This window comes from Phaeoacremonium minimum, assembly GCF_000392275.1.
Source record: "Phaeoacremonium minimum UCRPA7 unplaced genomic scaffold PA7_03_scaffold_541, whole genome shotgun sequence".
NCBI lineage: Eukaryota > Fungi > Ascomycota > Sordariomycetes > Togniniales > Togniniaceae > Phaeoacremonium > Phaeoacremonium minimum.
Window position 1 is genome coordinate 408,916 of NW_006921443.1, and position 11,732 is coordinate 420,647.

The window sequence follows — 11,732 nt, forward strand, 5'->3', positions numbered from 1 at the left end:
GAGAGACTCTGGCCTTTCAGTAGGAGGAACACCGCCTCTGATCTTTCCCGAACACTCAAACCACCGCAACTATAGTATCGACTACTCCAAGCAATCCTCTCCCGTATACCTCCCTAGACCCGGGCAGGGAAGTAACATGCAACTCGGAGCACCTCCTTCGGCCGGCTTGTCGAGAGATCACCGCGATTCTCTGAGATCGTACTCATTTATCTCGGAATTTCCCGCTCATAGTCAGCCAAGGGGTTCGGTTGATTCAGAAGTTGATCCATTACTTCCGCCGTTGAAACGCAGTCGCGTGGGACAGTCGAAACTAGAGTCGATTGAGGAACTTAGACTGCTTCGAGATATCGGACCTTGTTTACGTTGCAAGGTACTCAATAAAGGGGTATGCTATTTGCTTTGAAGACGGGCATCTGAACGTCTGCTGATCTCTTTAGTGTGACTCGAATGACCCATGCTCAGTCTGTCCCGACCAATCGAGTTCTAACGACAATGATTTCTGGAAGATCCTTGGTTGTCATAGAGGGCCCCTAGATACTTTTGCAGAGGTTATGCTACCAGGTATGCTTTTAATTCTCACAAGTGAGCATGATCCCTAATCCTCATGACATTTTAGTCTCGATATATCCTCGACAGAGTCTGACGCCGATGGCGTCCCCACTCGCCCAACGACGCAACATGAACGATTTCCTCGAGCGAACGTATCCCGTGTCGCCAGAGATCGCTGTCATGGTGAAAGCACAGCTGGATTTCGATGATGGATTCTGGTGGACCGAGGACCTGGCAAACCTTCCACCCGCGAACCCGACATTATCCTCCTTCTCGCATGCTCCTATGGACAGAGCACCTCCCGTACTCAGGGCCTTCGCCTCTAGCTGGAACCTTAGCGGCACGGCTTATGACTTTTGGCAGCTTCTGAAGTTGAGCGGATACATATCAGAAAGCCGGGGAGCTGAGTCAGTGTCATTCCCCGTGTTGTATCGTGCGAAACTTCTCCTCAGAGAGACCCTCTTTTATGATCTCCAGCAGCGTGAACCTTCGATACACGTTGATACTGGCAATTCCCATTCGCATGCATTTTTCGACGATATCGACAACCATGGGCGCTACCGTCTTCTATACAACTGCATGACGCAATTTTTACAAGCTTTCGAGAGCATTGTTTCAACGAGGGCACTTTTAGACCCCCGGAGTTGGCTAGCTCTGTTCTTCTCGCTATGTATATTCAGTATGGTGAGAACTATTCTTGTCGATATTGCGTCTGCGATGGCAAGGTTAAGCCCACAAGCAAGCTACGGAACAAATTCTACAACGGCCACAATGCACAGCGTATACAAAGCTCTTGTGGGCCTGTTCCAATGGTCCTGCCCTATGATACTTGATGACACAACCATTGAGCTGAACAACGAGGATCGAGAGCTTTTCAATTCCCTGGTTTTGATCGTCAGAAAGGATCTGTGGACCGAACGTGGTATTTCTTCAGCAGCAGACTTCTTGGCATCCTTAGGTACAGGGGACATGGAGGGATCCTTGATCAACAGTTTTATCCGTCAAAGAACGCTGAGCAGGCCGGAACTGTTCGTCCTACCTCCAATAGCAAGAACAGGAGATGAGACAAGAAAACCACTGCCGGACACCCGACCAGTTGTTGAGCAATGGGCACCGAATTCCTCTTTCTATTCTGACAAAGATCCTTACTCGACGAAGACCTCTTCAGATCGGCTGCTCACATCTCCCGGAGGAACAATAGACCATGGCCGAAGACATACAGTCGGAGAGAGCCCTATCTTCCGAAGCAGCGGACGGGGTCTTACATCGCCGATTCCAGCCTCAAGAGTGCGACCCACCTACCAAAGGCCGCCACTGCGTAGAGTTTATTGTACAAAGTGCAATGAATATCCCGAAGGATTTCGCGGCGAACACGAGCTTCGGAGGCACAACGATGCAAAGCATGCGGCTTTGGTCAAGCGATGGGTTTGCACTGAACCACAAAGCTACAGTTCGAATTCACCTCAGCCTGTTATACCCCTTTCCAAGTGCAAAGCTTGTGTCACACAGAAGCGATACGGAGCTTATTATAATGCCGCGGCTCACTTACGACGGGCGCACTTCAACCCGCATAGAGGAGGTAAGGCTAGTGGGGACTGGCCACCGATGACTATCCTTAAGGATTGGATGCGAGAAGTTCGCCAGTCTGTCGACGTGAGAGATGATGCCGGCGACTCTGACAGCGCGGATGACGAAGCAGACTATAAACCGACCCCGGACTTTATTTCGCCTAGGGGGGGCCAACGTTCTCCCATGTCAGAGGTTCCAAGACTTGCGCCAGCGCCTCCTCCACCATCCCTAGGGATATCACCACACGGCTTAGTAGGCCAACCGCCAACACTGCTTGCTGCGCCATCTTTAGAGATACCCATCACTGCTCCGACATCCATACAAATGCAGAACAGTCCAGTGCAAGTAACTATGGCGGGTTTCGCGAATGCAAGTAGTAGACCGGACGAGAGCGGGACACCAAATCGCAACCGATGCCCTCACCCGGAATGTGGCCGTGTTTTCAAAGACCTCGCAGCTCACATGTTGACACACATGGAAGAAAGACCTGAGAAGTGCCCGATTGAAAGTTGCGAATACCATACCAAAGGTTTCGCTAGAAAATACGACAAAAATCGTCATGCACTAACCCACTACAAGGGTACTATGGTCTGTCCGTTCTGCCCTGGGGCTGGAACAGCATACGAGAAAGCTTTTAATCGCGCAGACGTCTTCAAACGTCATCTGACTGCCGTTCATAACGTCGAGCAGACGCCACCGAACAGCAGGAAACTGGTGCTGAGCACAAATGCTTCTAGAGACGGCCAACGTCCAGGTGCTGGCGCGAAGTGTTCAATTTGTCATAGCCAATTCATCACAGCGCAGGAGTTTTACGAACATCTGGACGACTGTGTCTTGAATGTGATCGTTCCCCCCACTCCCAAGTCAACGAATTCAGGGGCCGGCGCAAATACAGTCCCGAGCAGTGCGGAAGGTAACAGTGTAAGGGTGGACTCGGGATCTTTGAAGACACCAACCACGGCGAGCACAGATAAAGCTAGGGAGAGAGAGTCAAGAGAACCCGAATTCAGAGAGCCAGAGTATCGGAAAGTAGAGGGGAAGCGGCCAGAAGATGAGCAAGAGCTGCATGATGTGGAGGAGTTAGCTCCGGAGGTGCGAATGACACAGCCCCCAGAGCCAGAACCGGACGTCTTCGGATCTGACGTACCACAAGAATCAGGGCAGGAACTGGAACACGGTGTAGAACAGGTGCAAGGAAACGAGGTCAGGCTGGGATCCCCAGTGCCGGAACTTGATAAAATGGATACAGATTCATAGGACGGGGAGTTGCGCTTCTTGGGACGGCTTACGGCATTATGCTTTCTGTGGTGTCTTATATCATTCATTGGAGTACTTTATAGTTGGTTCAATCGGAATTTGGGGGTTCGGTTCAAAGTCTCTTCTATTATTAACTATTCATGGCTGCCGATCAGCGTCATAGCGTATTCAGCCAACCTGGAGCCCATGGCATCCTGACGCCTTCAACGATCAATTCGACGCGTTTAGAAATCGTGATGATCTTAAAAAAGAGCAGACATGAATAAAACGGTTGTCTCGTCACCAGTGCCGCACACATATTAGATACTCGCTCATGGCAGTAAGCAAGTTCCATACATCCTTGCGTTTCATTTCCTCCTGCAGCGCAATGCGCTCCAGCGCCGAGCGCCCGTTGAAATACTTCCAAAACAGCGGCCAGGCGGTAGCCACGCGCGCGTCCCACTCCCGAGTCGCCGTGGCCGTGTCCCTCCTCTCGGCCCCGCCGCCGTCCTTCTTGCTCGATGTCGGCGGCTTGGCACGCTGCTGCCGCAGCCGCTCGGCGATCTTGTGCAGGTACGTCGACTCGATGCCCGTCGCCTGCTTGGGGTCGAGGATGATGTGTGGCGAGATGTGCGCCAGGTGCGGCGCGTCGTTGACGGACGGGTGTGCCGTCTGCTTGGGCGGCACCTTGCGGTTGTGCGCCGTTGCCTTGTCGGCCAGCTCGCGTGCTGCCTTGTCTGCGATGCGCTCGAGCCGGGCCTTTTCGGCCGCCTGCTCGGCCGCGGTGGGGGGGGGGTGATGGTGGTGTTCGTGGTGTGGGTGCGACTGGGAATCATTGGAGTCTGGGGCAGACTTGAACGACGAGGACGGGGACGATGATGATACTTGGGAGACGGGGGACGACTGTGTCTCGTCGTCTGATATCTGCAAACCACCGATCCCAAGACCGAGGCCAGCGCCGCTTGAAGACCCTATAGGGAGGATGGTGGCTGTAGACGAGGCCAGGTTTTCACTGCTGCTTCCCTTCTCAGGGGAGCTATTCTCGTGCTTCTCGGTTACGTCGTCCTTTGTCTCTCTCATCTTGGCGACGTCTGCCGCTTCGACCTCGTAGTCGACCTCGTAGATGATCTCGGGCCAGACAACGACATATGCAAATGTACACAGCTGCGTGACCCAGCCACCACGCATCAGCCAAGCGAGCATGGTGAGATAGGCGGGCCGGTAGCTTTTGCCTGGACTAAATGTCTTGTACAGCCGCGGAGCAGCGCTCAGATCTGCGAGAAAGTTGGGCAGGGGCGGAGCAAAAGGGAACTGTCGAGCCCATACTGCACTCGCACCCGGTAGCTGACGCATATCGGCGTTGGGGGACAGTATGTAGATGTCTCTGGCGTGAAGAGGCGGTATGGCGATGGCCCGCCGCCAGAAGATAAAGTGCTGTGCGTACTTGCGCACATGGCTGATGGTCAAAATATTGCTGGACTGCTGCCCTACTTGGTGAAAGGACATAGTTGGTTTGGAGTGCCGCACGAACTCGATCATAGACAGCGTCGACTCGTCTGGGTCCGCTTGCAGCTCTGAGATGATCTTCTTCTCATCGTCCATGAGCAGCAGTGCGAAGTTTTTCTCGAGATAGCCGGACTCGTCGAAGCCGTCCTCGGCAGTAAAGGAATTTGCAGTCGTGATCCACACGCCACGGAAATTATCCTCGCCGTCAGGAATTAAGTCTGGAATATGGAATGGCACTGGAATTTGCACCGAGTGGGTTATGGCACCCTCCGCGGTGTCTAGCTGTAGGGTAGCGATTTTGTTGGTTGATATACAATCATAGAGATCTTGCATGGACGCTGCTAGCGACGATGTCTGAAGAATTTCTTCCCACAGAAGGCTCATCTTTCGTTCTATGTTTTAATGTCAGTTTGCGACTCAATATATCTTGAGATGACCATACGTACTGTCCTCGCGCGCCTTGTCTTTTAGGGTCAGAATTCTCTTAGACTCTTTCCATACAAAATCGCTTCGCTGTTGAACATACTTATATGCCTTGTTGACCTTGCGCACAATGTTTGAATACATTAACTCGACCATCTCCTTGGCCTCGTGCTTTTGGGGGTTCAAGATGAACACTAGATTGAACATGGTCATGGAGCTGACCTTGTCCTCCGCTTCTTCTGCTGCGGGCACTTTTGAAGGCGGCGGTGCGGCCATGTCTCTGACTTCGACATGGTCTTCTTCGGTGGGCGCTGGCGCATCATCACGAGGCTCAATGTCTGGGGCGACTTCCTCTTCGCCTTTCCTTGACGTTTTCGACTTCTTCTTTTTCTTCTTGCTCTTCTTTTTCCAGATGCCGTTCTCTGGGGCATAGATGGGATACGAGACACATATGAGAGGATCCAGCGAGATCTGGAACAATCCCTTATGATAAGCCCTCCCTGGGGTTAGGATGCTCTCCAGATCCTTGGTCGGGAACCCTGCCACATGCTCCCAAGGAACGATCTGGGTTCCGCTCTCGGTGACATGATGCTCATCTGGGTTCTTATGAAGTAGAGGAGACGGATTGCTCTCCGAGCCGTTGGTGGTCTCGAGAGCCGACGGCCGCGCTGATCTCTCAAGCAGGACATCGTCCTCATCGTTGCCTTCATCGCCATAGTCTCTGTAACGGTCAGAGGCGGGCTGTATGCGCGGGGGATAGTGAAAGACGAATCTGGGGCCATCGCGTGATCGATTGATGACCAGTGCGACGCCCAGGAAGTTGGACGGATTGGGAAGAATTGGAAGCGACATGTTTGGGGGGTGTTGCTGCTCTTCTCATGCTCTTGGGTCTTCTGGTGAAGCTCTCGCTCTGCCGCTTGGAAGGAAGGCTGATGTTCTTACCAGCCACACCAGGCCCATTGCTTGGAGACTCTTCAGGATAATCCCAACTCAAGCTCGCATCATGGCATAGCAGAATTGACCTGCCAGGCGAGCAGTCTCATCATCCTGAGCGGGTGGTCGTGTTGATGCGCTCAGTATGAGACAAGTGCAGTGCTTAGATCATGAGCCTGACAGGTGTAAAAGGCTGTCGTCTGCTGATCGGCAGCTGGCAACCCTGGCAGCAGCCATTACTGCGGGAAAGCCCTACCTACATGTATGTATGTAGGTGTGGTAGGTCAGATACGGAGCCCTTCCGAACCTTGCACAAGGGAACAGGTACGGCTGCGCCCCGCCGTTATCAATCCACTGATCACATGCTAGGTACCTACAGACCCCTGAAAGTTGGTGGGCGTGGCGTTGAGGGTTCGTTGAGCATGTCGAAGCCATGTCTCCAACTCACTAAATACCCAGGTAATTTGCGAATTAACTAACACTGTTTAGCTGGGTGCCCGTGACAGAAAACCCCGACTTAGAGTCCTTCTTGGGAAACTGGCCGCGTGCGCTTTTAGGGGCAATTGACAGTCGGCACGGCGGTTACAGCGGCCGCCGTTTTCTCCATCGACTTGTCCAGTACCACGAGTGCAGGAACCTCCATTGTGTGTACATTGTTTGTCCGCGCGTACATAACGACGACATAACGACGCCATCGTATTGCCGTCCACAGTTGTAGGTATCTACCTAGGTATCTGCTGCCCGTTTGCTTGGGACCTTGCTCAATTGGCTGCTGAGCTCGGCTCGCCCCTCCTGCCTAATTGTGTAAACGGCGCGCTGTGTTTGGTTGTGCCGTCACTGATACACACCCCTTTGCACCCGGAATGACGTTCCTTTATCCGTGGTGACCTTTATTCACTCTTTCAAGAAACTCCAACGATCTCTACGTAGGCAAATTTGCCAGCTTCAACTTCCTGTCAATCGAATTGTCTGTTTGCATTGCCATTGAAACGACTCTTCACCTGCCAGACCTCAACACCAGACCGCAACTCTTGATCTCTCCCAGTCCCAACCCCACACCTTCACCGACACGAACCCCTGAACAAGGTCTCCCAACAGCCACTGCCCACGGCCATGATAGCCAACGGCACGAAGAACGGCCTCGATGGCCACGTCCGCTTCCTCTCCCTCTCCTACGACAGCGACAAGTCAGAAGAATCCGCTCTGCGGCTAATCCACACGCTACGCCCCGACTGGGTAGACGACCCGACCTCAAAGATCGAGTTCGTGCGCTTCACCGACGGCATCACAAATACTCTGCTCAAGGCTGTGAACAAACGGCCCGGTCTGTCGAAAGAGGAGGTTGACAAGGAGTCCATTCTGCTACGTGCCTACGGTCATGGCACCGACCTCATCATCGACCGCCAACGCGAGACGCAAAACCACGAGCTGCTGATGCAGCACGGCCTGGCACCCGAGCTACTGGCCCGATTCCACAATGGCATGCTCTACCGCTTCATCAGAGGAAGCGTCACGCACCCGGAGGACCTCCGGAAGCCCCAGATCTACAACGCCGTCGCGAGGCGCCTGGCGCAATGGCATGCTACAGTACCCTGCCTCCCGGGCAAGACGCACATCAGTGCTGGTATGAACGGACACTGTCCCGAGAGCGCGGGGGCCTTGAACGGGCATGCTAGTCTGCAGGAGGCCGTCGACAACGTGGCGCCGGGGAAGCTGCCCCCAAATGTGTGGACAGTCATGCAGAAGTGGATATTTGCCCTGCCTACGGAGACCGAGGCGCAGAGGCAACGCCAAGTGAACCTGCAGAAGGAGCTCGTCGGCTTGGTCGATGAGCTAAGCCATCGGCCAGGACTGGGCCAGGACGGGGTAAGTCGCGGCAATTGCGCTCAGGGGGCCATATCCTCGATTGGGACAAAAGCTAATATGTATGCTCTGGATAGCTTGTATTCGCCCACTGCGATCTGCTCAGCGGGAACGTGATCGTGCTTCCTAAGACGGATGTTGAGAAGACCACGGAGTCGGTGACCTTTATCGACTACGAGTATGCCACCCCTTCGCCGGCGGCATTCGACCTGGCCAACCACTTCGCTGAATGGGGCGGCTTCGACTGCGACTACAACGTGCTGCCGACCCGGTCTCAGCGCCGCGAGTTCATCGCCGAGTACATGCGCTCCTATGTCAGCCTTCTCCCGCCGACACAGAAGCTAGACGAGGCCTCAGAGGCCGAGAAGCTGTTTGCAGAGGTTGATGTGTTCCGCGGCCTGCCGGGCTTCTACTGGGGCATCTGGGCGCTCATCCAGGCGACCATCAGCGAGATCGACTTCGACTACGCTGCGTACGCCGAGGTGCGCCTGGGCGAGTACTGGGCGTGGCGTGCCGAGGAGGACGGCACCCGGGCCGCCTCTGGCAAGGAGATGCCCCTCCGGGAAAGGAGGTGGTGTCAAGAGGCGTGAGTTGCGACTCCCAGCTCGCATGACGGGAACTCGCGGGAGGCGACCAGTCTTTCCGGACAAGACTTCTTCATAAGCGCGATCAGCGCACGTTGGGATTCTAGACAGCAAAGGGGACGACGGCCATGACCAGCGCATCCATCATCATCATCGACCGGTGCTTGGGAGTTTTTTAATCCTTTCCCTTCTTTTTTTGATTATCCATTGTTTCGCAAATACCCCGGCAGTCATTCAACATGGGCTCAAGACGAAGGCATTAGATAGAACTTTCGGGGGGGCACAAGTGTTTTGTTCATTTCCTTTCCTTTCCTTTTCCAATCACATCATCACCAAAAAATGGGCGGTTCAACGGCGCAGACATCAAGATTAGCGGTACTTGTCGTGTCACTTTACTTTATTTTTATTTTTTTCTCGTTTACCACGCTCGCGTTGACGAGCCCAAAAGACGTAATTGAATAGTAGTCAATCAAAAGACTCGATAGACTGAACTCGGCCTTTCAAGAGACACCTGCGTCCGGTCCAACACATGATGCTTGACGCTTAAACGATGCCACGCTACAACGCATTGAATCACAAATCATGAAATGGGCGAGGAGGGTATTGTATGGTGAAGAGTGTGTTATTGTATATGAATTAGCTACAAGACAAAAATGCCCAAAACACAACCGGAAGATAGCACAGATAATGCCCCCAATTGATCCGTTCCATCCCGTTCCGTACCCACAGGTATCTCGGTGTAAGAAAAATCCAGACAGAAGATGAAAAAAAGCAAAAAAAAAACCGGAGACCTGGAAAAGAGGTTTCAAAATCAATAACAATAAAGCAGTTCACAAAAGAAGGGATGGGGCCGGTTCTTGTAAGGTGGCGGGTTCCCATGTAAGTATCCCCTCCTCATGAAGAAGTCCGTTTAATATGCGCCACTCTTGATCCGACACGCTGCTCCTGAACGACCCTCTGGAAATGCAGAAGAGGGAGATAGAAAAACTTCGGTCTTTGGCCGGAAATGCATGCAACAGGGGGTACTAGTATAAAGATAACCAAAAGCAAAGTATGACCAGTCCAAGAAATAGCCATCTGCTTGAGCAGAGGCACAAGACTCCCGAGACTCATATAATATGATAAAACGCCAATATCCTTAACCTGTAGAAGTGTGTGCAGGCAAATAAAGAGAGATAGATTGCCCTTTCGTGGGTTCCTGTTAATTGAGGTCCATGAACTCGTCCTCCTCATTGAAGCTGTCCTTGTCGAACTTGATGTCTCCGCTGCCGTCGTCCTCATCGCCCCAGAACTGGTTGGAGTCCACCATGCCGCCATTTAGATCTCCATCAGGGCTGATGGAGATATCAGGGGCGCCGTTTAGGGGCTCGCCCTTGTAGTCGGTGTGATGGGGTACTCTCAGGCCAGAGCCAGCTGCGCGAGAGTACGTGAACTCGGCCGTCTCGTTCTTGGCGATGGCCTCTAGCAGTTCAGTCTGCATTCGCTTCTCGTCGTCGGTCATTTCAAAAGGAACTTGGCCGCCGAGCTCCGCAATGGTGTTAATTAGCTCCTCTTGTTGCTGCATCTTCAGATGAAGCATCCACATGAGGTCGCGAGTCCAGCTGACAGCACCGTTGAGAATGTCTCCTTTGTTCGGGCCCTTGTCCTTGTCTTCGACAGGCAGACCGGTTGTAATATTGCCTGCGGTGCTGCTGGTGGCTCGTCTTGCACCCGGGCCCGCAAGAGCAGACGTTGCTTGTCCAGGGCTGGAAACGCCGGTAAGGGTTGGGGAGAGTGGGGTGCCATTCTGGATGAGCTTCCGGATCTTCTCGTCTTCCAAACGATGACCTGGAACAAGTTTGCTGAGGTCCTGAATCCTCTCATTGATGTTGTCTCTCCTCCGTCGCTCAACTAGATTGTGTGATTCTCTCCTTCGCTTCCGCTTGGCTTCTTGTGATGAGGTCATACCAGGCTGTCCGAGCTTAGCTGGCATAGAAGTACCACCTTTAAGCAAAAAATCATTGATTTGCGCGCTGTGCAACCCCGCTTGAAGCGGTGAGGATAGACCGGACCCTGGGAAAGAAGCCAGGCTGTTTGGTGTCTGTACCCACTGGCCCGATTGAGACTTTTCATGATGGGGACCGCCTGTCCGGATGGGTTGAGAGGGAAATCCATCTTGGGAGCTGATAGACAAGCCGGCCATTGCGGCGGCTTTGGGGGTGAGTGGGCTTCGGGTATTGGAAGCCTTCCGTTGCATAGCTTGTGCAGACATGCGCTGTTGTCGCATCTTAGCATTCAGGTAGTTTGGGTCCTCGTTGTTCATATCTGAGCCAGCTAATGGAGAGCCTGTAAAGGATACAGGCGACTGAAGTGATGTGCCAAAGGATTGAGGGTGGTGCATTTGGCGATATTGGGTGAAGTTATGTACGAATGGACTCTGGATAGGGTCTCCATCCGGTGTGTTTGAGTATCCATTCATATGTGACTGGTCCAGTGGCAGACCATGGTTACTGTTGTTGTAAATGCCTTGGTTATATCCCATATTCATATCTCCCATGCCTCCGAATTCTTGTCCGTGGCCTTGCATGCCCTGAGGCTCGGTCGGGCTCGCTAGGCCATCGAGTAGTTCGTCGTCGCCGAATACGGCCGATCCGCTAGAAAATGCGTTGGACGCGTTGTTCTGGTTTGAGTTGTAGTTGTTCTGGAAACCGCCCGAATAATTAAGATCGTTCGGGTCGATACTCCCCCCGTGTCCTCCCCCAAATTGGTTGAAGCCGTGCTGGGCCATCATGAAGGTTGTAATATGTGGTTGATAGATGTAGTACTGAGTGGACGGCCAAAACCGACGATCGGCTCCGGGAATCAAGATATAAGTGTGCTTTCCACCAGGCGGCGGTTGGCGAGGGTCCTGTCAGGCTTGGAGAATGTTAGCCCAATGTCTTTGAGAACGAGGTACGGCCAAGGAGGTGCAGCGAGGGTAGGGCGGGAATGGTGGCAAGAGGGCTGCCCATGCATCTTGCGGTCAATCGCAGGTGGAGCAGCAAACCTCGACGAACCGCGGGACTTGGTCGCGCATCCCGCAGCCAGGGT

At 53.3% G+C, this 11,732-nt stretch overlaps 3 protein-coding genes across 3 annotated transcripts; 1 reads left to right on the forward strand and 2 right to left on the reverse strand.

The window, feature by feature from the left end:
• Positions 1 to 3,654: 3,654 nt before the first annotated feature.
• UCRPA7_7632 (putative upf0171 domain protein) lies at positions 3,655 to 6,135 on the reverse strand (the record flags this gene model as incomplete). The annotated part of the gene is made up of 2 exons (XM_007920159.1): positions 3,655 to 5,252; positions 5,307 to 6,135. The coding sequence occupies 2 exons, from the start codon at positions 6,133 to 6,135 to the stop codon at positions 3,655 to 3,657; spliced, it is 2,427 nt and encodes an 808-aa protein (XP_007918350.1).
• Positions 6,136 to 7,329: 1,194 nt separating this feature from the next.
• Positions 7,330 to 8,669, forward strand: UCRPA7_7633 (putative ethanolamine kinase protein; the record flags this gene model as incomplete). Its single annotated transcript, XM_007920160.1, has 2 exons — positions 7,330 to 8,082; positions 8,157 to 8,669. 2 exons carry the CDS (start codon positions 7,330 to 7,332, stop codon positions 8,667 to 8,669), a joined length of 1,266 nt encoding a protein of 421 aa, XP_007918351.1.
• Positions 8,670 to 9,864: 1,195 nt separating this feature from the next.
• Positions 9,865 to 10,608, reverse strand: UCRPA7_7634 (putative helix-loop-helix dna-binding domain-containing protein; the record flags this gene model as incomplete). The annotated part of the gene is made up of 1 exon (XM_007920161.1): positions 9,865 to 10,608. One exon carries the CDS (start codon positions 10,606 to 10,608, stop codon positions 9,865 to 9,867), a length of 744 nt encoding a protein of 247 aa, XP_007918352.1.
• Positions 10,609 to 11,732: the final 1,124 nt, after the last annotated feature.